The 25,860-nt window shown below is 57.4% G+C and overlaps 2 protein-coding genes across 5 annotated transcripts in view; one reads left to right on the forward strand and one right to left on the reverse strand.

Annotated features, from left to right (window-relative positions):
- The window catches only part of CTBP2 (C-terminal binding protein 2), a 61,551-nt gene extending 36,010 nt beyond the window's left edge, over window positions 1-25,541 (forward strand). Inside the window, exons 2-10 of one of the 4 annotated variants that reach the window (XM_040991952.1) lie at window positions 3,571-3,728; window positions 18,200-18,354; window positions 18,438-18,582; window positions 20,466-20,672; window positions 20,909-21,123; window positions 21,377-21,507; window positions 21,770-21,897; window positions 22,036-22,153; window positions 24,077-25,541. In XM_040991952.1, coding sequence (XP_040847886.1) covers window positions 3,671-3,728; window positions 18,200-18,354; window positions 18,438-18,582; window positions 20,466-20,672; window positions 20,909-21,123; window positions 21,377-21,507; window positions 21,770-21,897; window positions 22,036-22,153; window positions 24,077-24,257 — 1,338 coding nt within the window. In that variant the 5' untranslated portion in view covers window positions 3,571-3,670 and the 3' untranslated portion in view covers window positions 24,258-25,541. Of the gene's footprint in view, window positions 1-3,200; window positions 3,729-11,694; window positions 13,732-18,199; window positions 18,355-18,437; window positions 18,583-20,465; window positions 20,673-20,908; window positions 21,124-21,376; window positions 21,508-21,769; window positions 21,898-22,035; window positions 22,154-24,076 lie in introns of those variants that run through there. The other 3 variants (XM_040991951.1, XM_040991950.1, XM_040991953.1) reach the window with 3 other exon arrangements.
- The window catches only part of ZRANB1 (zinc finger RANBP2-type containing 1), a 53,690-nt gene continuing 52,438 nt past the window's right edge, over window positions 24,609-25,860 (reverse strand). The window contains exon 9 of the mRNA XM_040991956.1: window positions 24,609-24,816. Coding sequence (XP_040847890.1) covers window positions 24,679-24,816 — 138 coding nt within the window. The 3' untranslated portion in view covers window positions 24,609-24,678. The remainder of the gene's footprint in view (window positions 24,817-25,860) is intronic.

Consider the following 25,860-nt stretch of genomic DNA (forward strand, 5'->3'; position numbering starts at 1 on the left):
AGCCTGGGAAGTCTGCAGCCCGCGCTCTGGCAGGTCCAGGGCTGGCAGGTAGACCTGGTGGCTTTCCCTCACCTTGGGGATTAGCAGTTGAATAGTACCAGAGCCCCATGTTTGGCCCTGGAGTTGAGCTGCATGGATGCCTGCCTCTCACAGCAGCAAGCCCAGCTTGGACTCCAGCTCCATGGGCCCACGTAGTCGGAGGCTCCGGTTGACTTCGGGGCTCCCCGCTTTTGCCTGGTGTGGGGGTCCCATCGACTGTTTGTGGCCTCTGTGCATTGGGTACTTTGGCTCTGGGGCAGCCATGGTGGTAGTGCCAGCTGCAATAGTGCAGCTGCCTTTCCAGCCAGCGACACCCTGCACGGCCTTTGTGATGCCAGAGGCTCGGAGCTCCAGGTGCTGTCCAGGTGCCTGTACTGGGGTCGTGCTCCCTTCGCACGGTGCTTAAGGAGGTCTCCCTACAAGAATTGAACTGTGATGCTGTTTCGCTGGTGTAGGAAGCTTTCATTTCTGAAGGCACTGTTGAAGATACACTTTGTCTGGGAAGTCCTTCAGCTGCCTGGTGCTTATGAGGACACGGCAGAGTGAAAGGCCTGGCTGAGTAGGAAGGCTCCTGGCGAGGACTGCCCTGCAGCCTGGCGCTGGCCGGGCCAGCCCTGCACCCACCCCTGTGCCTGGCTCCAGGAGGTTGGCCGTCCTTTGCTTCCTTGCTCCTGAACGTGGCGCTCGGGGGAGCTGTAGCGCGTGCCTAGCACCGCCACCGTCTGCTCTACTCTGGTGCCAAGACATCACACGGGGCTCACGCGTGAAACGTTTTCAGCTTCATAAGACATGGAACTAAAAGCTGGGCCTCGTGGCGTGGTGGATTTAGCCTCAGTAAGGTGCAGCTTCTGGGTTCTTACCTTCCTTCCATTTCCAACGTCTTGCTGACGGGCACCCTGGGAGGCCCAGCTGGCATTTCTGGCCCCTGCCCTGGCCCTGCCTGGGGTTTTACAAACATTGAGGGAATGAGCCAATACCTGAGAGAGGGTGTATTTGTGTATGTGTTAATTTTTTTTTGCATAATTTTTCATAACACTTCTTATGGCGCTTTTAATTCTCATTCATGGACTTTGGTATTTTTTGGTATCTCAATTTGCTGACTTTTCCCACCTGCTTGAAGAACCAGGGAGACCCTCCCTTCTCACTTGCAGAAAGCGCCTTGTGGCTTCTCATTGGCACGTGGCTTTTCTGGGACACGGGGGACCTGATCGCAAGTGGGGCGGCACTGCAGGTTCCCCAAGGTGGTCCTGCAGGCGCGTGAGTCCTGTGACTTCCACCCCCCCCCCCCCCCCCCCCCCGCCGTCGAGTGTTGTCCGTGCCAGGGAGCGGGAGCACAGCGGGTGTGAGGCAGGTGCAGCAGCTGCTCTTGGCCAACCAAGTGGGCTGTGGTGTGAGGGAGCCCAGAGCCGGGGTGGATGGCGACAGGCTGCCAGCGAGGCACAGCTCTAGGCAAGATGGGGAGCGGATTGTCACATTGCCTGACTGGTTCCCAAAGCCATCTTGGGGGGGGATGGCATTGCCCCAGGTGGTCAGCCCCACCGCAGAGCCACTCCAGTGGGCAGGTGCCTCTCCCCGCCCCCTCTAGTCCCAAAGCCCAGCGCACTGGGAGCCGTCTTTAATGGAAGACGTATTTATGTAAGCCGATGGCTCATATTTCTTTTGATTGCGTGATCGAGATTCTACTTATCAATTTTTCAGGAAGCCATCTAATTATACAAATTAAAATTCAAAGGAAAGCAAAAAGAGTGATTATGTCCCCCTCGGGGGCTGGGGGAGGGTGTGAGACCACCATGCTGGCTCGCTCCTCACTGTGGCTCCTCCCAGGAAGGCATCAACTCGAGGGCCCAGACTGTGTCCCACGTGTCCGTGCTGCTGCTCCTGCAGTCGCCAGGGGTGGGCTTCCCAAAGGAGGCCACCTCATCCGGGTCTGGTCCGTGCCGCTTGCTGGGCTGATGGAGGGCCTTCGGAGGGGCCTCCTTCGTGGGCCTTCGGAGGGGGCTGAGCACCGGGGGTGCTGCCGTGTCCGTGTGATTGGAAACTGCTCCCTTTCCTGGCTCTACTTATTTTTTTAATTACCTAATTATTGTCATAAATCTTGAGGATGCCTTTTCAGTCCTTTTTGCTGGGGAACTACCCAGTAACTACCAGGAAGTTGCCTACCTGAAGCCCTCCGGCTGCAGCCTGACCTTCCCCAGGGGTCGCACAGTTGACGAGCTCGTGCTGTGACCTCTGTTAGCCCTGGGGTCTCCCGCACCCCCTCTGGCCGGGTGCTGTGCAGGAGTCTGCTTGCTGTGTTCCTGGAGGCACCAGTGAGCGTGGATTCTTTAATGAGCCCATCAAATGGGTTTAAAAGTCAGAGAATAAGAAAAAGGCAAGGTCTTTTTTGTTTGTTTGTTTAATTTTTTAAAGATTTATTTATTTATTTTTATTGGAAAGTCAGATACCCAGAGAGGAGGCGAGACAGAGAGGAAGATCTTCCACCCAATGATTCACTTCCCAAGTGACCGCAATGGCCGGTGCTATGCTGATCTGAAGCCAGGAGCCAGAAACTTCCTCCAGGTCTCCCACACGGGTGCAGGGTCCCAAGGCTTTGGGCCATCCTTTGCTGCTTTCCCAGGCTACAAGCAGGGAGCTGGATGGGAAGTGGAGCTGCTGGGATTAGAACTGGTGCCTGTATGGGATCCCGGGCGTGCAAGGCGAGGACTTTAACCACTACGCTATCACGCCGGGCCCGAAAAAGGCAAGGTCTTGCATCCAAGACCTGGGTCGCTCACGTTCTCGGGTCGTCCTCTGCTGCTGTCCCAGGTGTAGCGGGCGGGAGCTGAGACGCGGGGCGGCCAGGGCGCCATCCGTGCACGTGTGCGAAGGCTGCAGCCCCTAAAGCAGTGAGGGACATTAGGACACTCGGGGGCTCCTGGTGGCCGCTGGCTGAGCAGTCAGGTCTGCAGTGCCGTGATGTCATAGCCCACTCTCCCTCCAGGGACAAGCTGTGGGCAGGAGCTCCTGCCTCCTAGTGGGCCCCCATACTTGGCCCACACAGGAGACCCTTCTCCCGCCACCTCCACCTTCCTCACCACTGCCTAAAATGGTGCTGAGGTCCCGGCCGGGCAGCTGGGCACACTCGGCGGGAATGACTCGTGCTTTGCTGAGCTGGGGCTTTGGCCCAGCTATTCCGGAACACGGGCTGCGAGCCTCCCGTGCCGTCTTGGTGGGTGTCATGGTGTCGGTTGGCTGTGAGCATGCCGTGAGTCCAGCCAGGGTTAGTGTCAGGAGACAGGCTGCTCGCTGGTGTCTGTGGCTGTCCAGCGTCACAGGGCCTGGTGCAGCATGCGGGTGTCCTGCCTGTCGTCCTGTGTGCCCTGCCCCTGCTACCCAGGGGCAAGCCTGAGCTTACTCGGTGCACTTGGTGCCGCCTCTGTCCACCCCTGGACGGCAGGTCGCCTTAGCAGGAGGCCATCAAGTCCCCACGATGACCTGTCGTCCCACGTGTCCAGGGGCAGCCGAGTAAGGACTGTTTTCTGCTTGTTTCAGGGTGCGTAGTGGCGTCATGCACGCAGGCTCCGGCGAGCTCCCCTAAGTTCTTAGAGGACCGCTTTGCCTTTTGACTCAGAGTTGCAAAGTTCCGTAAAGAATGGCCCTTGTGGATAAGCACAAAGTCAAGCGACAGCGGTTGGACAGGATTTGCGAAGGTAAGAGCCGGCGTGTGTGCTGGGTTCCCCCAGGGCCTGGTTCCTTGCTCTCATCCTGACGGGCTCACCTGAGCTGGCTGTTCCAGAATGTACTACACCCCTGCCACCCCCTCGCCCCACAACCCTCCTGTGTGGAGTCCCTCTGTCCCATTCTAGCATCTTCTGCCATCTCCTTCTCCCTCTGCCCGGCCTCCTTGGCTGCGTGGGGCAGCAGGCCTGGCCCTGATTCCGGAGGGTGGGCCTGGGTTTCACTTCTTCCACATACCCGTGGCTGGTTTGCATATGAAAGCTTGTATAGGAGGACCGTCTTTGGTTTTTCCTGGCATTTCCGCACTGTCTGTTCTCAGTTAAGATATTTACAACTGTGACTTCCAATATATTCTGTAAGAGCCCTAAGCGGCCCTCGTGTCGTGTTCCAGTCCCTGGTATCTTTGAAAATGTCTGGAAGTGTTTTATTCATGAAAGGAAAAATAAACATAATTAAAATCTAATGGAAACCCAGGGAATGTTGATTAGCCATGGTCCTCCGCTGCTCAGCAGGTGGCCCTGGGCAAGGTGGCTCTCAGTGTGGCCGGGCTGGCTTCTTCCCAGGACCGGGTGTGGGGCTGTGGCACCGTAGCTGCAGTGGGTACAGCTGCCCTTCCGCCTCTACACCAGCTTGTGGACAGGAACACAGCAGCGTCGGCGTGCGGCTGGCCCTGCCGAATTGCTGCTCCTCATGTGGCGCATGGACGGGTGTCGGAGCCGCCTCTCCGCAGGAGCTTGGGGGGTCGCTGGGTTCCCACAGCACGTGCGACCCTAACACTCCAGGCTTTTCCTAAGATTGTCTCTCCTCTCTGTGTATCTGACTTTCCAGAGAGGACGATCTCCATTGATTCACTCCCCAAGTGAGCGCAGTGACCAGAGCTGAGCTGATCTGAAGCCAGGAACCAGGAGTGTCTTCCCGGTCTCCCACGTGGGTGCAGGGTCCCAAGGCTTTGAGCTGTCCTCAGCTGCTTTCCCTGGCCACACGCAGGGAGCTGGATGGAAAACGGGGCCACCAGGATTAGAATTGGTGCCATATGGGATCCCAGTGCATGCAAGGCGAGGACTTTAGCTGCTAGGCCACCACGCCGGCCTCAACATTCAAGGATTTTCAAAAACAAAAGCGAAGAGGCTGACCACGTTGGAGACCTACAGAAAAGTGGTTTGGCAGCCTCGTGCAGCAAGCAGACACAGGACCTTCCGCTGGGTTAGCTGCTTTTCCTGGTGTGCATGTATGGAGGGATGAGTGAATGGGTTTTTTTCCAGAACCATCTGGAAAATGTAGGCACAGCAGTGTCCCCAGAGTGTGTGGCTCCTTCGGACAGTTTCCCTGTGGGAGTTGGCTTCGTGTTATTCCTGTTGCGTAGACTGCGTGCTCATGTTCCCCTACACGTCTGTTTTTAGCTGTTTTGTTTGTCTACACGGGAACTAGTCACGTGGCACACTTGGTGGACCTGTCTCCTTAGCCCGCAGAGTCTTTCTGTGACACTGTGACTGGGTCATGGCAGGGCAAGGGCTGGCTGCTTTGTCGAGCGTCCACAGCCCAAGCTTGCCTGATTGGCAGGGGTCTGTAACACCCACCTGCCTGGGAAAGCTGTCTCCATGACTCCCACCCTACTCTGAAGGCCTAATCAGTCCCCTCTCCGAGGGCAGGGCAGGGCAGGGGTCCGGGACAGCCCTGGTGGCTGTCCGGATCACCTGCCACCTCTGCACCTGGGACTCACAGCCAGGAACTTCCACGTCACCTTCACCTGTGCCTGTGGTCCCGGCAAGACTGGGAGCCCTGTGTGAATTCCAGGTGCCCACCTGGGACAAAGAACAAAGCAGCCTCCAGTGATTGGCACCCCGCTCCCGGGCATCCCGCTGAGTGCCCACACTAGCTCCAGGCGTGTGTTGGCACTCCGCCCACGTGTGAGCTGGATGAGTTCTCATGCATCTTCTTGCTGGGGCAGGGGCTCCCATGTTACAGGTGCTGCCGTGAGGCCACCCCACTGCCCCGTGTGCCCAGCTGTACTGCTGTGTCTGGGTGCAGGGGCCCTCCATGACCAGAAACCGGAAGCATTTGTCCCCGGGCTAGAGACAGGCAGCTGTCTCTCCTCCAGCTCTTGGGCTATGGCACCCTGATTCCTGGCCTACCCCTCCTGTGTCCACTCCCTCCCCGTACAGGCTGTGCCCACCTGCACCAGCTTCACGCAGAACTTCAGTTCTGGCCAAGTGCAAGCAGTACCCCTGGGCAGTTTCTCCCAAAAGCCCCCCTGGGCCTGGGCAGCCATCGTGTTGGTCCAGTCCCTGCTTACCTTGTCCCATATGTGACTCCAGAGCAAGGCACCACAGTGCAGGGCCTCCAGCGGGACCCAGCATGTGGGGTGCAGCCGGCGCCTCGTGGACACCTCCGGGTCAGCTGACACAATGAGCGGTCTTTCCTGCCCACAGACTCCCGTTCGTCTTGCAGCCATCTTTTGTTGTGATGTTGCGAGTTTGTCCTCCGCTGCCTCTCCCGCTGTCGCAGTCTTCCTAGAGTCCCGCTGGAGTAAGCGTTGCTCCAGACCAGCCTTGGCTGGCAGAGGCTGGCCACCGGGAGACAGCAACGTTGTCTTTGTCGTGCGCCGTTCATGTCTCTTCAGTTTGTTGGCACAGTCCACGTGTTGCATTCAGGAATCACAGCAGCGGAGAGATGTGAGGCCTCAGGCCAGGGCTGCTTTGGCTTGCCCCGGTGCCTGTCGGCTGGGATGAGCTCTGCCTCCCTCCCTGGTGTCGGGGATCCCATCGCCATCACACTGCCACCTCCCCTAGGGTGTGTCAGTCCCCTTGTGCTCACAGTCCAGCGAGGGGTCTGGGGGGAGCAACCAAAACCCATGAGGTTTCTGTGCCCTCGTTACCATCCAGGAGGGCACAAGGGGTCCCAGAAAATATTCTGCAACCGGTGCAGGGACACGAGTCTCCCTGGCCAGGATTTTTCTGTTCTTCTTACTGGGGGGCGCTTACTGCTGGAGGGGGCTCTCCGGGGGACAGTCTCCCAAGAGCCCCCTGGGTGGCCCTGGCATGTCCGAGCGTAGCTTCCTGGTCGCCTGGTGACCCAGATGGCAGGGCAGTCCACAGCCAGTGGGGCCCTCCCTGGCAGTTGCGTGGCTGTGCTTGGGTGTTTTGTTTCTGGTAATTGGCTGGGTTTCCCAACCTTCCTTTAAATGCTCGAGTGAGCCCCGTTGGTTTTGTGGGGTGCTGCCACACTGGCAGGGCTGATAGAGCCGGGGCTGTGTGGGTGCTCCGCAATCGTGTCTGATAAATGTGCTGGATAAGCCCCAACGAGTCAAGTCACTTTTAAAAAATGGGATTCGTGATGTTGCTATACATTATAATTATATGTTGGGATCAGGCAATTATGCACATTTCCAGTAATTAGGTGATTGGCTGTAATTACATTAGCTATGTAAATATACAATAGTCAACTAAACATGGCTTCAATCCCCACAGCACAGATATTTGGGCTACAATGCTGTTGTGCCCACACCAAGGACTGGCAAGGTTGGAGAGGTGTCGTTCACTGACGGTGACACGGCTAAGGATAAAATGCCCTGTGAGCCTTAACTGGGCAGCGACCCTTCTGCGGCCTTGCTCCTCGGGCCTCCACCCACATCGGGAGAGGTTTTCTTGTTTCTTTAAGAATTATTTATTTGTTTGAAAAGCAGAATTAGACAACTTTCATTTGCTGATTGACCCCCCCATGTGGCCACAGTGCCCAGGGCTGTGCGAGGCCCAAGCCAGGAGCTTCTTCAGGTCTCCCCTGTGGTTGCAGAACGCCAGGCACGTCAGCAGGGAGCTGCATTGAAAGTGGAGCAGCCCCAGGCTTTGGGTTCTGATGGCCACCCACGTCCCATCAGGTTCACGCCGTGGTCACTGCTTCCTGCCTTCTGCGGGCACGTTTCTTGGTCCCCACGCCACTGGGTTCAGGAAGCGCGGAGCTTTCTCAGGCCTGTGGCTGCTGCTTGCAGCACGCACCTTGCCCTGTTCCTCCTGGGCTCTCCTGGTCACCTTCTGGGCGCTGCACATCCCTTGTACCCCTGCAAATGTGGGCAGGGGGCTCACTGAGCTCCAGTATGTCCTGGCAAGACTCACCGTGATGGATCCGTGTTCCAGGTGGCTCCTGCCCTCTTGAGTTCTGCAGAGCACGCGAGCTGGGAAGTGTGCCCTGATGTGCCCATTCCTGGTTGACTAGGGCCAGCAGTGTCAGGCTGCCCTTGCTGGGGCCCTGGCTCTCGGCCACTGGAGCCCATCCACTTTGCCCTCATTCCATCTCCATCCACAGAGGATCCTTGTGGGCTTCCTGAGATGCAAGCTGGCCTTCCGCATCCAACAGGAACTTGGCTGGGCAACACAGCCAGGCTAGGAGGTAGCGGGGACAGCAGGCTTCTTGAAGCCTTCTCCATGAGAGTGGGTCCTTTTGGCCGGCCCCTCAGCACCTGGCCACACGGTGGCGCTGTCTCTGGCCATCTCCACTGCCTGTCTCAACACTGTGCTCATGTCTCAGCCCGTGCAAATGAGCGTGCTTGGCGTGTAAGCTCCTGGGAAGGGACTTCTTAGTGACTACATGTCTGTCACTTCATACCTGCCAGAGGGCACAGGCTGTCTTCCATATGTGACGAGTGTTACAGCAGAGCAGGGCTCTCTCGGGACAGCATGGCCAGAACACTGTGGCCTGTCTTCCTAAGCAGGTGCCACCTGCAGGTTGGTAGATTCTTGCGGACTAGGGGCAGGAGGCAGATGGAGCCAGGGGGACTTCTGGAGGGGGAGTGGTGAGCTGGGCTCCCGTGTGAGGGGAGGACTGGAAAGAGGAGACTTGAGACTGTGGAGTGGTGGCTAAGGCGCAGCGTGGTGCGTGTGCGTAGGGGTCTGCAGGAAGAGGTGATAGTGAACGCTCGACCAGGCTCAAGGAAGTGTAGCACCTGCTACGGGGCGGGCTCCTGGAGGGTGAGCTGGGGACAGACTTTCCGAGCCAACGATGTGCCACCACCGTCACTGGTGGGACGTTGGAGCCCGGCAAGCACACACTTGTACAGTGGGCCGTGAGCATGTGGATGCAGCCTGGAGTCTTGCAGGCGCATTCACAGACTTCCGCTGTGTGGCCGGGACAGTCGGGTTCCCCACACAGGCCGGGTCAGCCGAGGAAGGGACCAGGTTCAAGGTACGGAGCCAGGGAACTGGTTTCTAGAGTGATCCTAACGTGTCCTCGTGCCTGCTAACCTCAGCTCTGCCTGGGGCGCTTGGGCTGTGGCGGCAGGACAGTGACTTCCTCTGCTGTGTCACGGAGTTCGGGTGGGTCTCAGCAGCCGCGCGGCACAAGAGACTCCTCGCCTCCCACGCAGGGGCTGTCCTTGACACTGACCTAGCAGCATCTGGCCGTGGGGGTAGGCAGCAGCTGGACCGGATGTCATTTCACCCTGCCGATTGTCCCCAGGGAAGTCCATGCCCTGTTTTTTTGCCGCCCCTTCACAGGGGATGTGGAAGGTGTGTTGGCTACGTGGGCGGGAGTGGGTGACTGTCATCTGCCCCCCTGGGACCCTGTGCTTGTCCTCCCCTGCCGTGAGGTGGCTGTGGCAGGGAGGTAATGCTTGCAGGGTGGCCAGAGGCCGTCAGCTTTTCGTGGTGCTCGCCTGGGCTCATTAGCAGGCAATGGCTTTTGATGCCCTGTGCATTTTCTTCGTTTTTTTGTAGTGAGCATCTTTGCAAGATGAGAAAGTTGGAACTTGACCCCTATTCCGAGAAGGAACGTGCCAAGCTGTGGGGACAAGTGCGAGTATAGGCCCCGGCCCCACAGTTTGTGCTAAGCGGGGAAAGCCTCTGTCGCAATATTTGCAGCCTCACAGAGCTGGGGGCTGCATGAGTTTGAGGACTGACCGTGGGGCAGTGGAAGCCGGGGCTCCTGGCTCCCCCGCATCTGGGTGGTGTGTTTTGTGCTGTCGCCTCTTGCTTCTGTCGGGGAACCCAGCAACGCAGCCCAGGAACTTGGCTCCCGCAGCTCCGGAGTTCTCCCGTGTGCACTTAAGAGTGGGGTCACGTGGCACGCACGCTCCGTGGTATCACGTGTTCTATTATTAGAAGCAGGAAAAGGAAGCGGGGGGACAGCCCCCCAGCAGCAGGCATCTGCCATCTGGCGGCTGAGGGCTCACGGTGCGGACTCCAACAAGATCGTGCCAAGTTGCATCTGCGAGGGCAACTCCACGCGCCAGGGGTGTGGCCGAGACCCAGGGGCTGAGTGTGGGGGCTTTCTGCCAGAACCACTTGGATAAGTACCTGCCCCCTTTCCAGGACCACGGGGGCTGCTGTGGAAGGTGGGCAGCAGGCAGTCCCAGGCGTTGCCATACCCTGGGTCTCTGACGTGACCCCCTCAACCACCGAGACAGCCAGCTGACTTTATATTTTCTATTATTATTTATTTAATGGGCAGCCATTCATTGTTTTTATTTATATTGTGTTTATATGTAGTAGTAATATTTTTAGTATTCTTTAATGTGACAGGTATCTTTCCGTCTCCCAAGCACCTGCAATACCTGCCATGTGGGTGGTGGGGACATCAGCTGCTCCCCGGGGTGCACGAGGCAGACAGGGCAGGCACTCTGAATGGAAAGCAGGCGCCCAAGGCAGAGCCGTGTCCTCTGCACCACCATGGGTTAATTAAACAGGCTACAGCATCCAGTGCCTAACACGGCCTGGCCCGTGGTTGCCCTCTTCCCATCAGCCCTGTCCTGCGTGCCCAGGGCGACGAGGGGAGAGGCAGCCACAGTTGTGGCTGGACTACGACTCAGACAGATGCCAGCTGGGGGCTGCTAGGTGTCACCTGCCTGTCCTTTCTGGAACAGGGGGAAGCTGTGGGCAGTACCCGCCAAGGAGAAAGCTGGCATGCAGGGTCCCAGCCCACCAGCCTGCCAGAGCCAGGGCTGCTGGCCGTCCCTGGGTCTCACTGGTTTGGGGGGCGGGGGTTGTGGTTTTGATTCTTTGGGATGTGTGGGCTGAGTGTACCTGTTCGGGCTGTTGGGGGATGTGTGAATATCGCCTGGCTCACACCAGGCTTGGCGTCTCCCAACATTTGCTGCTTGTCTCGGAGGACCAGGCTCCCGAGCCTGTGGATACCCACCCTCCACTAGCGGCTCCTTGCTCTCTGTCCTTTGTGGCCATCCTGGGGCGTGGGGAGGACAGCAGTAGGACTTTGGTTTCTGCGAATCCGTGACATGAGGCTGGTGTCTAGAAGGAAGGCTGTGGCTGAGCCTGTATTGGGTCCCCAGAGACCCTAGCCTTGGCGACTGTTACTCTTTGGGGGCGAGTTGTGGGCTTCAGTTGTGGGCTCCGGGACCCTGCTGCTCCAGTGTGCGGAAGTGGAGTGGCCTCCATCCCCACTCCTCCCCGCATGCAGTAAATGTGTTTCCTGAATCGTGGCCTGCCCTCCCCTCTGGGCTCTCCTGCCCTGTGAGGTGCCCCGGGCAGCAGGCTCCAGTGCTTGCCAGGGTCTCTGTGCCCTTTCAGGGCGTGTGGAGAGGAGCTTTCCGCCTGGCAGCCTCCTTCCTTGGACCTCCATGGCTGTCACTTCCAGATGACACGGACACGGGCCCATCGCCCCTGGCATTGTGACAGCTGCATCTAAGGATCATCCGGAGAGGAATCCATGGACAGGGCACAGGGAGCCTCTGGATTGGGAGCAGGTGTCATGTCATTGGCAGGTCCCAGCGCATCCTCCGACTCGAGTGGGGGTGGGTCTCTGTCCACTGCCTGCGTGCTGAGCTGTGGATTAGCGAGTGCGGGGGAGGGGAAGAGGATTGGCATGGCTGCAGCAGCCTTCCTGCGGGCTGATGCCGTTTAGCCATCGGATTGGGGGCGGGTGTTCCCCTGAGAAGACCCCGGGGAGGGGGGAGGTGAGTGGCCCTGGGAGTCCAGCGATTCCCGGTTGCTGGCTAGGAGGCTTGGAGGGAGCGGGCGGCCACTTCATCATGCTAACAAGATGTCACATGAACAAAAGCTTTAGGGGTTTTATTTAGCTCCTAATCCGCGCGTTCAGCACGCCCAGAGCCATGTGAGTGTGCTGGCCAGCGATGGGGCCCCGGGCTTGGGGGACAGCCACCTGCATCAGATCCCTCTCGAGCCCTTGGAGCCACAGCTGGGGCTGGAGGCACAGAAGCTGTGAGCGCGCTGTGCTGTCCGCTAAGGTTCCTGAGGATTAATAATTCAGGCCGCACTCGGAAACAGAAAACCCCTGGCCAGGCACCACTGCCGCTGTCGTCCCAAAAGGCTCGCTCACTGCCGCGGCTGTTTCTCATGGATGTCAGTGAGGATTTGTAAAGAACCTGCCGTCACCAAGCCTCAGCCTTGTTCTTTCCAATGCCCGTTCCCAGCAGGCACACAAATATTGGTCGTTCTCAGAGCTGGGATGCCACCGGCTGGTACGAGGGCCCCTGGGACGGCGCAGGAGAGGGCGCCTGGGTCGAGCTGACAAACCATCGCCCGCAGGACGCTATCCTGCCTGGCCCGCCCGAGCCCTACCTGTTCCGCGAGGCCTTTTATAACTCGGTCACTGCCAGAAAGGGTTCTGCTCCTGACTTCGCCTTCTACAACAGCCGACAGGCGGTCATGTCTGCTCCCGGTGCCCTGCTGCCGCCGGATTCCTACAGCGACCCAGCCAGAAGCATACGGGCACCCAGAGAGCCTCCGTACTACCACGACTCCAGAGGCAGCCGCCCGGTGCCCGGATACGAAGTGCTTGGCAGCCGGATGCCGTGGGATCAGGTGCAAGGTCAATTAGCTGCTCTGCCGGATGCTGGTCACCTGTACCGGGATCCTGCAAGTAAGATGATCCCCCAGGGGCAGCGGACACAGAGCAGGGCCCCATCGCCGGGGCGGTATGGACAGGAACTGCCTGACTCCAGCTATGGGCAAGAGACACCTGCCTGCCCCCCTGGCCAGGTCTACAACAACATCGGTGAGAGACCTGTGGGTTCTAATCCCGGCAGGCAGGTGACCCCGACGTGCCTGGTGGTGGATCCCGGTGCAGCTGCAACACCCGAGGGTGGCTCAGCAATGGCTCCAGGCACCCTGCACCAGGGCTATGGCCCTGTGCCCGAGAACATGCATGCCAGGATGGCCTATGAGAATCACGCAACCAACGCAGCCGACCTGCAGGGCGAGAGGAGCATGCTGCCAGAGTTTCTGGCCTTCCTGAGGGCTGAAGGGCTGACCGAGGCCACGCTGGCTGCCTTGCTGCGGCAGGGTTTCGATTCTCCCACCGTGCTCTCCACCCTGGAGGACGCTGACATCAAGTCGGTGGCCCCCAACCTGGGCCAGGCCCGGGTGCTCAGCCGCCTGGCCAGCAGCTGCAGGGCAGAGATGCAGCTACGGAGGCGGGACCGGGCAGGCCCCCTGCCCCGGACACGGTCCAGCAGCTTCGGCCATCACGGTGAGCTGCTGCCCGGCGACGTGGCCTCGCTGGGAGCCACTGCCCTGCACCCCCAGCCCGCAGGTCCTCTGCAAGCAGCCGCCCCCCGAGCTGCCAACCCCACCCACCGGCCAGCCAGCGCCCCTTCACAACACCTCCTGGAGACTGCAGCCACCTACTCGGCCCCTGGGGTGGGTACCCAGGCCCCCCACTTCCCCTCCAACTCCGGATACAGCTCTCCCACGGCCCTGACTGCACGGCCCAGCCCTGCCTACCCTGTGCAGGCTGGGATGGCCTTGAGCCGCCCAGGCCCCAGAACCGCCTACTCCACGGCCTACACGGTGCCCATGGAGCTCCTGAAGCGAGAACGCAGCCTGGCCACCTCTCCGCTGCCCAGCCCCCGCGGCAGCCCCCAGCTCCTGCGCAAGCCTGGGGCTCCCGCCGAGCCCCCCTTGCTGCCACCCGTCAGCCAGAGCCTACACTCGCCTCACTCGCCGTACCAGAAGGTGGCCCGCAGGACGGGGGCCCCCATCATTGTGTCCACCATGCTGACGCCAGAACCAAGTAAAGCTCCCTTCTCCTCTCCCACCTGCCCCATCAGGACCCTCGAAGGGCTGGGGGTCGAGGCGAAGGGTGGGGATGTTGTGTGTGGCGCCAGTGCAGGCTCCCTTAGCCAGTTCTGGAGCCTCTGGCTGAGGCAGTGTTTTGTGCCCACCCTCTCTAGTGCAGTCCCTGGTGGGCAGCACTGTTCCCCTGGACGCCTGCAAGGGGTGCCCAGCTGAACTGCTGCAGATTCGTGCGGCGGGAACCCACCTCCCTGAGGTCCACGCACAGGCACACAGGAATTCCCTGCTGGGATGCTAAAAATGTGTGTTTCTCCACTTGTGGGTTAAACAAAGCAAAATGTTGAAACTCCTGAATTCCCTGTTTGGAGAAAAAAAAACAATTTTAATCTCCTAGTGGGTAGTACAGTTGGGAATTCTGCTTGCTGAGAGGGAGGGAGGACGGAACATGTTCGTCCCAGGTGGGAAGCGGCAGGGTTGTCTTGCGGGAGCCGCGCACAGCGTACGTGCTTGCCTGGGTCTTCCAGATGGACGGGGACGGGCTGGCGCTGTGTTCTAGAATGTCAACAATTTACTCTGGCTTTTGCCTCTGGCCTCACAGGGCAGAGGGGCGGGCTGATGCTAACCCTTTGTGTGGGAACCAGCAGTTGGTGGGTGCCCTGAGCTGGGGTCACCTGGTGCGCCCTCCACAGGGAGGGGCCTGTGCTCACTGTGAATGCGCCCCAAGCTGGGTTTCTTGTTTCCCCTCACTGTTGGGTCTGCCGCGCATGTGTGTGTTCTTAGCTATTTTGACTTTTTTTGTACAGTTAGTGCGTGAGAGGGGTGTGGGATCACTTTCACGGGGCTTTGTGCCTTCCTTCTTGCCATCAAACATTCTTTCTCTGCCACCAACTAATTTGCATGGCGATGACATTTGTTGCTCCAGTAATTTCATCTGATAATGGCCGGGCTTGCAAAGCGGATCTGAAAACATATTCCTTAATTATGTGTTGCTAAGCAACGGGAGGGTTTGGCCATAATCACAGAAAGATGATCTGCTCATTGGAGTCGCGGAGCGGTTCCGCTGAGGGAGGGCCTCCGGGGCTGCCTCCTTCGCCTGCGTTCTGTCGCTCCTGCGCCACCTTGTCCAGGACACTGTCTGCCATTTCGGGTGGGGGAGGGAGCTTATTGTGTAAGTTGTTTGGCAGGTGATTGGTGACACTGTGTACACACCAGAGAATTTGGGTTTCTATTTGCACAGCTACACACCCGTGCCAGCCAAGTCTGCCAGCAGATCGCTGTCACCATATCTGGGCTGTCAGACCTGTTCTTTACTGACCGAACATCTTGCAGGGTGGGCGGCGGGGCTTGGCTGCCCTGGCATCTTGTGTGGCATCTGCAGCAGACACCTGGCTGTGGTGGCAGGTAGTGAGTCTGCAGGCGAGCCCTGGCAGAGCAGCATGTTTGCACTGTAGGCAGGCAGCTGGGCCTGTGCGCCTGCTGGCCAGGTCGCGCTCTGTGCTAGCTGCCAGCTGCAGGAGTGAGCTTGCCCAGGCCCTGCAATCTCTCTGTGATCTCTCCCTACCTGTGCTGACAGCAGCAGCCTGCGGAGCAGGGGGAGTGGGGGTCTGCTGGGGGTTTACCTTGGGGTGCTTTGGGCTTATTAAAGTCACTAGATTTATTTATGTATACTTGGGGCATCATGCAGTTTCCTTTTCTCCATAAACAAACCTACTTTATCTTGATTGATTTAAAGAAGAACCACCCCTCCCCCCATGATGCCCACGTGAGCTTTCCGCACCTGAAGTGGCTGCTGTGTCTGGCACCTATGGCCGACCAGCCGTGACTGTCACCTGTTGTTATCACATCATCAAGGGCAGCCTCCCACCCTATCCAGTGCACCTGGGGTGCCAGGGCTGGCATCCTCGGGTCTGGTCCTCCTGAGGCAGAGCAAGGCGGGAGACGTGTGAGGAGGGCGGGTCAGACAAGCGCACTGCTGCCAAGGTGTTTTGGTCCGTTCGTGGAGCAGGGTCGCGTGGGCTGCTGCGGCCCTTGGGGTCTGTGCTCAGCTCCGCGGCTTCACAGTCACTGCTGTTGCCCCCTGGGGTGGGTTCTCCCACTGAGCTCACCAGGTGAGCTGAGCCTGGGTGGCGGGACAGAGGCCAGGCTGCCTGGTACACATCCTCACTGCCCCCAGTGGAGCACCAGGAGCCAAGCCTCTTCTTCCTCCATGGCGACAGCTGGGAATTCCTGGACAGCTACCTGAACTTGAGGTCTTCCTGTCATTCCTCTCAGCTTCTGTATGGCAACATGTGTTGCCATCCTGCCAGGAGGAACGCAGGGCTTGGCACCGAGCAACCTGCATTGAAGCCCTCCTTGGTCACGTGGTCTCGACCTCCCCATGCAGGCTGCAGAGCAGGTGGTTAATGAGGTTAGATCTCGCTGAGCTTCCTGCTACTTAGGCTAAAGGGGCTGACCTGAGGGAACATCAGCCTGCTCCCACACACTGACCACCACTGCCTGTGCCATTGTCACCAGACTCTCTAAGGGATGTCCTCATGGCACCTGAACTTCTCTCTCTGCAGGGCGTGCCATCCTCATACTTAGCTGAAGTGTTCACTAGCTCTTGGTGGCAGGTGCGGTGTGCCCAATTTTCTCCCATTCTGTGGTAGTCTTGTGTATTGGTTTGTTCTAACTACTGTGCCTAGAACATTGTCACATCTCAGAAACCATTGCTTTGTCCACGATTGTGCAGCTTGACTCCCATGCTTGATTCCCGAGAGTTTCCTTGAAGCAGAGAGGTCGTTCATTACCTCATTCCCAGATGGCTTCAGGGGCCAGGCCGGAGCCAGGATCCAGGAACTCCATCTGTGTCTGTGTGGGCACACGCGCCACGCGGCTTGGGCCATCTTCTGTTGCTCTCCCAGGCACGTTAGCACAGAGTTGGGTCAGAAGTAGAGCAGTTCTGACTCCTCAGCTCCTCTGGAATTCCAGCATCCCAGGTCATGATGCTGGAGCGCTCTGCCACAACAGGCTTTGCTCCCACACTTAATGTCTGAGTCATGTAAAGTTCAGTCCTATGCAGGGCTGCTTCTCAAAGTTGTGGCTGGGGCAGGCATTCAGTGTAACAGTTAAGATGCCCACCTCCCTGCAGACCTCATAAGGACATCTACAAATCCGTCCTAGTGCTGTGTGTGTACACAGACCGTCTCCCATGGCTTCTATAGCCTCTCCCAGGTTCCCACCTGCTGGCCCCTGCTGGCCCCTGCTAGCCCCTGCTGGCTGTGTGGGCAACACGTGCTAGGCAGCAGCCGCCTCTGAGCTATTCTGAATCTCCCTGCATGTGCCAGGACAGTTCCGAGACTAGAGGGAACAAGTGAGGTAGACTCCCTTTGGCTACAGTCACAAGCCTTGAACATGCCACAGGTGAGCTGTCCCTCATATGCACTAGCTCCTGTTTCCCCTTCCGGTCCCCTGAGATCCTGCCCCATTGAACAGAACGGCGCCGCGCACCCCTGAGGTCCTGGGTCTTCAGGGGAGGGCATGGGTGGGTCTCTCCAAGATCAGCTGAAGTGAGAGAGGCAGCCAATCTCATCACTAGGCAACCTATTCGGTTGCCCAGGTAACAGCTGCAGCACCCATGCCAGATGGGCAGCCTGGCTGTCAGCCTGCTAACCAGCGCCATCCTGTGCTGCTTGTAGGAACCTTCCTGGGCAAGGGCCCCTTGTCATCAGGAAGGAAGAGGAGCCTTGAGGTGGCCAGGCACTGGGAGAACTCAGGGATGACCCAAGAGGGCACTGTCCTGCTCTGCTGCCAGCCTCCATGCCCACTGGGTACCAAGGAGGAGCAAGGCTGGGGAGGCAGACTCCTTCCCAGCCACTCAGCATACTTGCAGGAAGGACATTGTTAGGTTGGTGCCAGGAAGTGTGCGTTTCCTGACCCATGTTTCTGAGAGTTGCTTCAGACCCCTCGTACGTGTGGATTTCTTTGTGGTTCAAGGCCCCTCTGGGCCGCTGCCCTGCCTGGCGCAGGAGCAGAAGCTACTGCCTCGGACGCATCTGCTTTCTCGCCCCCGCCCCACCCCCCAGTGCCCAGCACCTGTTTCAACCCTCTGGAAAGTTCCTAGGGTACACAGGCCTTTGCATTGGGGCCGCTGGTGCAGGCAGGGATGCTGTGCTTCAGTGGGGCCCAGGCAGTGCCGAACCGGGGCTGGGGTCTGCTCACCGCCAGGCAGCCACGGGCTAGCATTCCCCTCCTGCAGGGCCTGTCTCTGGGGTGAGCTGAACCACTGTACTAATTGTCCTAGAACCTTCCAGCATATTCTGTGGTTTGAGCCCATAGAACCAGGCAGAAAGGGAGCCTGCCTCCTCACCCACCAGCTGCCTCAGATGATCCAGGGTCTCTAGGATACACCCGCCCCGGGGTGCTCCCCATGCTGTGCCTAGAGCCCTGGCTTCACTTGCCCACCTGCCACATCGTCCTCCTCGCAGGTATCCGCCCCCAGATCATGAACGGCCCCCTGCACCCCCGCCCCTTGGTGGCCCTGCTGGATGGCAGAGATTGCACTGTAGAGATGCCCATCCTGAAGGACCTAGCCACAGTGGCCTTCTGTGACGCACAGTCTACGCAGGAAATCCACGAGAAGGTAAGCCCGTTCCTGGCAGAGGGCCGACCCAGGGCAGCAGGCTGCCTGGCGCTGCCCTGACCCGGCCCTGCTTCTTGCCACAGGTGCTGAACGAGGCTGTGGGCGCCATGATGTACCACACCATCACCCTCACCAGAGAAGACCTGGAGAAGTTCAAGGCCCTGAGGGTGATCGTGCGGATCGGCAGTGGCTACGACAATGTGGATGTCAAGGCTGCTGGCGAGCTTGGTGAGTTGCCCCCAGTGCTGTGCTTCAATTGGGGTCGGGGAGGCTGCTGTGGCTCTGAGAGCAGCAGGTCTTGCAGGGGATCCCAGGAAAGCCATGCCAGCCCATCTTGCACCTGCTGTGTGCACAGTGCGGCCTTGGCACAGCCTTCCTGTATGTCAAGTTTCTTGCAGTTCCCCCTCCCACCCCATCCCTGCACTCCCTGACAAAGTCAGCCAAGGCACTAGGGGGCTCCACCTTTCTCCCTACAGTCCTAGCCTAATGCCTTACATCCTTTTATGCAGCAACTGGGGGAGTCCCAGCAGAGCCTGCCATGAACCTGGTGGCCTCAGGCATCGGGATATGAGGTGTTTTGGGTTTTTTGTTGTTGTTGTTGGGAAACCCACATGTTTTGTGTTGTCACTGGTGCCAAGGTCCTGGTCACAGCACAGGGGCTGGGGGCTCCTGTCACTACTGGCTCCCGTTTTTTCTGTTTTCCAGGGTGTTGTGTCCCCACCCTAAGCAGGGAAGGCCTGTGCCCCGGCTGGCCACCGGGGGGTGGGGTGGTATTCGGGGACTGTGGAGGAAGGAGCCTGGGTACACCAGCCCTGCCCTGCGCCCCATAGTCATGGTCATACTGGGCTCCAGGTGTTTTCCTGGGTTTGCTTTTTTTTCTCAGACAGGGAGGAGGGACACAGAAGCCTTTCCCCTCCCCATCCGTGGGCTCCTTCCAGCCAGGACTGTGCCCAAGCCAAGAGCCTGGAACTCGGTCCTCATCCTCCACATGGGTGGCAGGACTGCTCCCCTGAGCTGCCTTAGCATGCTGCTTCGGGGAGCCACAAACAGGTTGCGAATCCAGGCAGCCCGGTGTGCACTGCCTGTCTCACAGGTGCCATGCCCATACCCTACCCCAGTTAGGTTTGCTTTTACAAATGGATGCACTGGGACCAGTGCAATGGCTAAGTGGCTAAATCCTTGCCTTGCATGTCCCAACTGTTGCCCTTCACATCCAGCTCCCTGCTTGTGGCCTGGGAAAGCGGGGAGACCTGGAAGAAGTTCCTGGCTCCTGGCTTCGTATCAGATCAGCTCCAGCCATTATGGCTGCTTGGGAAGTGAACCAGCAGACAGAAGATCTTTCTGTCTCCCTCTGTAAATCTGCCTTTCTAGTAAAAATTTTTAAAAATTAGAAATACAAAAATGTTTACTTGAGAGGCAAGAAGTACGGACAGGACAGGGAACACAGTCTTCCACCTACCGTGTTTTGTTTTAAAGATTTCTTTTTATTGGAAAAGCAGACAGGCTTACAAAGAAGAGGAGACAGAAAGATCTTCATCCACTGGTTCCCTCCCCAAATGGTCATAACGGCTAGAGCAGGGCCAGGGAGCCATGAGCCAGAAGTGTCCTCCAGGTCTCCCACACCGATGCAGCCCAAGCACTAGGGTCAGCCTCGACTTTCCGTGGAGCAGATGGGCACTAGCCAGGCCCCACGCTGAGTGTTTTAACAGTGCTTTAAGGGCTGGGCTGAATACTCAGCCCTACAGGCAGTGCTGCAAACAGTCACATGGATTTTGAGCTAACTTCAAATGCTACTGAGGAGACGCTGGCCTCCATTTGCTCACCCAGCCCAGTCTGTACCAGGAGGACCCTGGTACAGGGTACAAACTGACCAGGATCCACTTGGAGGCATCTGGTCTTCTGGTGAGCACAAGCCAGGGAGGAAGTTGCTGGGCTACCAAGAACAGGGCTGGGTGTGGGCATCAGGGCCAGGAGCCTACTGACCTGCAGGCCTGGGCCACATCAGGCTGTGGCTGATTGGGACCCGGCAACCTGCCTCCCTCTGCGCAGCTAGCCCCTTCTTTGCAGAACACAGCACTTGCTCATTTCGGGCCTTGCCTGGGTTTTTACAGGGATTGCCGTGTGCAACATCCCATCCGCAGCCGTGGAGGAGACGGCGGATTCCACCATCTGCCACATCCTCAACCTGTACCGGCGGAACACGTGGCTCTACCAGGCGCTGCGGGAGGGCACGCGGGTGCAGAGCGTGGAGCAGATTCGGGAGGTGGCCTCGGGGGCGGCCCGCATCCGCGGGGAGACGCTAGGCCTCATTGGCTTTGGTACGTGCTTCTGGGGCCAGGGCAGGACCCACACTCCCTGCCAGAGCTCAGGCCTGAATGGGGAGCTAATGCCAGGGCTGAGGCACACAGAGGGTCTGTGGCATTGGTCCAGTGACTACGAAGGGTGGCAGCCCTGCTCAGCAGGACAGTTCTGGCACTTCCAGGCAACTGGGGGCAGGGAGCAGTGGCTGCCACAGCGCAAGCCTCACTCACCTGGACCTTCTGTTTCTGCACAGGTCGCACGGGGCAGGCGGTTGCCGTTCGAGCCAAGGCCTTTGGATTCAGCGTCATATTTTATGACCCCTACTTGCAGGATGGGATAGAGCGGTCCCTGGGCGTGCAGAGGGTCTACACCCTGCAGGACCTGCTGTACCAGAGCGACTGTGTCTCCTTGCACTGCAATCTCAACGAGCATAACCATCACCTCATCAATGACTTTACCATAAAGCAGGTAAATCAAGACACCCACCAACTGGAAACTTCTGGTTGAAGTCAGCGTCACCTGCTTTGGGAGCCAAAGGGGAAGGGAACCGGTTCATGCTCACACTGGTCACGGGGAGAGTTCCCCAAAGCAAACTAGTACCTGGTGGGCCAGGGCTGCAGGAGCCCACCAAGAAGGCAGGCTAGGAGAGCAAGCTCGAGCCTGTGGCCATGGGGTGCTCCCACCAACACAGCCCCTAACAGGCTCGGTGTTCCCTCCACAGATGAGGCAAGGAGCGTTCCTGGTGAATGCAGCCCGTGGGGGGCTGGTGGACGAGAAGGCCTTAGCCCAGGCCCTCAAGGAAGGCCGGATACGAGGGGCAGCCCTCGACGTGCACGAGTCGGAGCCCTTCAGGTGGGTGCAGCTCGCTTTCTCCTCGGTTGCCTGGGCGGGAAGCAAGCCCTGGGCGCTGCTTTAGTGGCCCATGGCAGGAGACAGGCGGGCTTCATTTTAGGCAAGAGCAAATATGGCCTTACTGTACCCATGACCTGTTAGGGAGGCCACCCAGCCTTCCAGCGAGGTTCTCTGGCTGCACCGTCCAGTAGGGATGGCTACTGAGGGATGCCACTGCAGTAGCTGTCCCTGCCCTTCACACTGTCCTCTCCATTCCATGCAGCTTTGCTCAGGGTCCGCTCAAAGATGCCCCGAACCTCATCTGCACCCCACACACGGCCTGGTACAGCGAGCAAGCCTCCCTGGAGATGAGGGAGGCCGCGGCCACCGAGATCCGCCGTGCCATCACAGGTGAGCCCACAGTATGCAGGCACCAGACTGGTCTCGGCACAATCCTCAGGTCTGGCCACAGGCTGTCCCTCCAGCAGCGGGGGACACTTGGTGCCCTTGTACGACATGTGATGATCGGTTGTCATAATTTCACTCTAGGTCGCATTCCAGAAAGCTTAAGAAACTGTGTCAACAAAGAATTCTTTGTTACCTCGGCTCCATGGTCAGTAATAGATCAGCAAGCTATTCATCCCGAGCTCAATGGCGCCACATACAGGTGAGAAGAGGAACTGACAGTTCAGCATGCCTCCTTAGGGAGGGAGGCAAGAGGCCAGACTGGAGAAATCCACCTAACCTGGTGCAAAATCTATGGTTCAAATATAGCGGAAGTTGGAGAGCCGGCTGGGGTTAGGCATCCGAAAGGCATGGGTTCAACACCAGGTGGGAGGGACTGTTCATAAAGTGCCAGCAACTCCTTTTCCAGCCAAAATCTTTTTTAAGATTTATTTTTACTGGAAAGTCAGATTTAAAGGAAAATCTTCCATCTACTGATTCACTCCCCAAGTGGCCGCAGTGGCCAAAGCTGAGCTAAGTCGATCCTAAGCCAGAAGTTTCCTCTGGGTCTCCCATGCGGGTGCAGGATCCAAGGCTTTGGGCCGTCCTTGACTGCTTTCCTAGGCTACAAGCAAGGAGCTGGATGGAAGTAGAGCAGCCAGGACACAAACCGGCACCCAAATGGGATCCTGGTGTGTCAAGGCCAGAACCTAACTACAAGGCTACTGGCCGGGGCCCCCAAGGCCTTTTTTGAGTTCCAAGATTTATAAAGATGCTACAGGCAAGTCCTGCTGACTTGCCATTTTTCCGAAAGAATGAGGCAGGCAGACACTATGTACGAGGTTTGCTGTTCCCCGGAGGACTCAGTAGGACTGCTCTGTGTGAAAGTCATTGCGGCAGCCTGGGCTCCAGGAGGAAAACATTTGTCTGCTGGGCGCACGCACATTTCAGGCGTATCTGCTGAGGGACCTGCCTGTCGCACGGCCCCCCCAGTTGCTAGACCCGAGAAGCCAGTAGCCTCCCACTCACACGGCCCCGCCTGTGGGCGGAAGGTGCTGGACAGGTGGCTCAGGTGGTAACTGGAACACCTGTTGCCCCGCCCATATCCAGGTCACATAGTCACCTCTGCCTGCTGAGTCCTTCGGAGGCAGCAGTGCCAGAACCCCTCCCTGCCTCCCCTGGGCTGGGCGCCCAAGATGTCATTCCTTAAAAGTGTTGGTAACTGCCAATGCCAATAAAAATCATTCAAAAGCTGGGCCCAGTGCGGTGGCCTAGTGGCTAAAGTCCTCACCTTGAACATGCTGGGATTCCATATGGTCGCCTCGCTTCCCATCCAGCTCCCTACTTGTGGACTGGGAAACCAGTTGAGGACGACCCAAAGCCTTGGGACCCTGCACCTGCATGGGAGACCTGGAGGAAGTTCCTTGCTCCCTGCTCCAGATAGGCACAGCATCGGCCGTTGTGATCACTAAGGATCTTCCTGTCTCTCCTCCTCTCTGTATATCTGACTTTGCAATAAAAATAAATCTTTAAAACAAATCACTCAAAAGCACCTACTTCATAGGTATGTCTTGACTGCTGAGCCACATTGGGGCAGAGCACTGTAGTTGGCTAGTGCAGCAGGGCCTGCTGGTTCCCCAACAGCCAGTGTGCCCACCCCTATTCTTCTTCCCCATTCCAGGCCTGGGGCAGGTTCAGCTGCGGTCTTGGTGAGTTGAGGCATGGCTTTCAACTGCAGCATGCCTCCCAGGGCTGCAGCTGACACCTCACACGGGGGAGAAAAAGTGAGGGAGGTAAGGACTCAAACGCCTCATCTCCCTGGCATCACCACCTTTGGGGTGAGACTTCACCTATGAGGGGGCAGCAGGGCACACTGGTTTCCTGAGAATGTACAGCCAAGGTCTGTTAAGGAGCCATCATGTCACACAGTGAGGCTGAGCGCTTGGGGGCCTCATCTGCATGGGCTGTTTCTCACGCACAGTACAGTGGCAACAGGCACTGAGCAGTATGCTCAGATGTCGGGGAACTAAATGGAACACCTCCTCGCTGTGAGCGTGAGGAGGAAGCACAGGGAAGATGGAAGCAGGCCAGGTGCCCTGCCAGCAGCTCCCAGGATGGCACTAACACTCCTCTGTGTATTTCACAGATACCCACCAGGCCTCGTGGGTGTGACCCCAGGGGGGCTCCCGGCGGCCATGGAAGGGATCCTTCCAGGGGGCATCCCCGGGACTCACAGCCTCCCCACCGTGGCCCACCCCTCCCAAGCTCCTTCACCCAACCAGCCCACAAAACATGGGGACAATCGAGAGCACCCCAACGAGCAATAGCAGCGAATGCAGGACGGTGGAACATTTGGACATACTCGGGACCAAGAGACCGTGAAAGCAAGGAATCGTCTGAACCTGGACATATAGGCATCATTGACGTTGCAGTGTTAAAACGAGAGCTAGAAGATGGAAGATGTCTGCTTACAGAAGCGCTGAAAGACTACAACGTGACTTATTTACGACCAACTTCTGTTATTGTATGTTATAAGTTTTTCATCTGTGCATCAAATCACCAAGAATAGAGCTTTTTCCTTTATCAGTCCCTGGGGCACAGCAGGCCCTGAGCACCTTGCTCTACAATGTTGCATCAAAAGTTCCAAACATCAAATAAAAAATCTTGAGGAAATCCCCACCCTGCAACTCTGGTCCCTGCGGTGTACAGGGCGCGTTCCCTCCTCTGGATCACAGGAAGATGGAATCCCTAACAAGACGGCAAGAACACTGCCTGAGCTGGACATCTGCGCGCACAGGACGGAAGATGGTGCGGGCTCCTGGATGAAGTCTCTCGGCTGAACTGCAGACTCAGCGGGCAAGCCGGCTGTGAGTTCAGGAACACCCTCTGATGATGCAAAAAAGAAAAAAATACTAAGTTTCACAAGCTGTTTGTACTCAAATATATTTTCTCAGTTTCAGATCCTCAGCTATTTTATTGAGTGGAAAGTCTTGAACTGAAAGGGTTCAGGAAGAATAATGTTGCATTTCCTTACGTCTCAGGAAACACTTTTTATGGTGACTTGTCAGATTGTCTAGGAACAAACCCACTTTTTTAGACATTGATAAAGTCTTCTTTCTTCACGTGATATTTTCTACAAGAACACTGCAGATGTGTTATTAGATGTGACTGATTTTAACACGTCCTATTAGGTTCGTATCTAGTTCATGTCCTACTCGTGGTCTTTGGTGACTCATCACCTTTTGTTGGAAAAGCTGGCCTATTTTCAGCCTTTGTATAGGTACATTCCTGTTTTTGTGACAAAAGAAAAACTTTAAAACTCCCAAGCAGAAAACTAATGGCTGTCAGAAATGCTTTGTTTAGTGTGAGTTACCGTTACTGTATTTGTTTATTGTAAAGGTGGACATTTAGCGTTCAGTGCAGTTTTCAATAAAAACAAATTAAAATTTCTGTTCTGAAATTCAAATACATCTCACTACTGTAAACAGTTCTCTACTTGAGATGTTGACAAGCAGCTGCGTGGTCACTCCAGGGTGGCATCTGTGCTGCCCGTGACTGGACACCTCATGGCAAGGCAGTGAATGGAAAACTCCTCATTAAGTCAGCTCCAGTTTTGGTTTTAATTTACCAAATGGCAAAATTCAGGCAGGGAAACCGCATCTTTTGGGTCAAGAACCTGACAACTGTGGTATTTACTGTCTTGCAAAATATTAACATCAGCCACTTCTGTAAGTTGAGAGCTTCAAGTTGATGTGACAGGTCTTCTTAAATAGCATTAAATCCATTTTATTAGAGGTTTTTTCTGGTGTAAAGCCAGTCTGGAAATTCCGGTATGAACTCCCTTTGAACCTTCCCCTTATCCATCCCTTCCCATTTTAAGTCTGCCCTTGTCTCCTGACTCACTGCAGGTGGCAGCCGATCCTGACTGAG

The sequence above is a fragment of the Ochotona curzoniae genome, unplaced genomic scaffold, assembly GCF_017591425.1.
Source record: "Ochotona curzoniae isolate NIBS_2020 unplaced genomic scaffold, NIBS_Ocur_1.0 contig_66, whole genome shotgun sequence".
Taxonomy (NCBI): Eukaryota; Metazoa; Chordata; class Mammalia; order Lagomorpha; family Ochotonidae; genus Ochotona; species Ochotona curzoniae.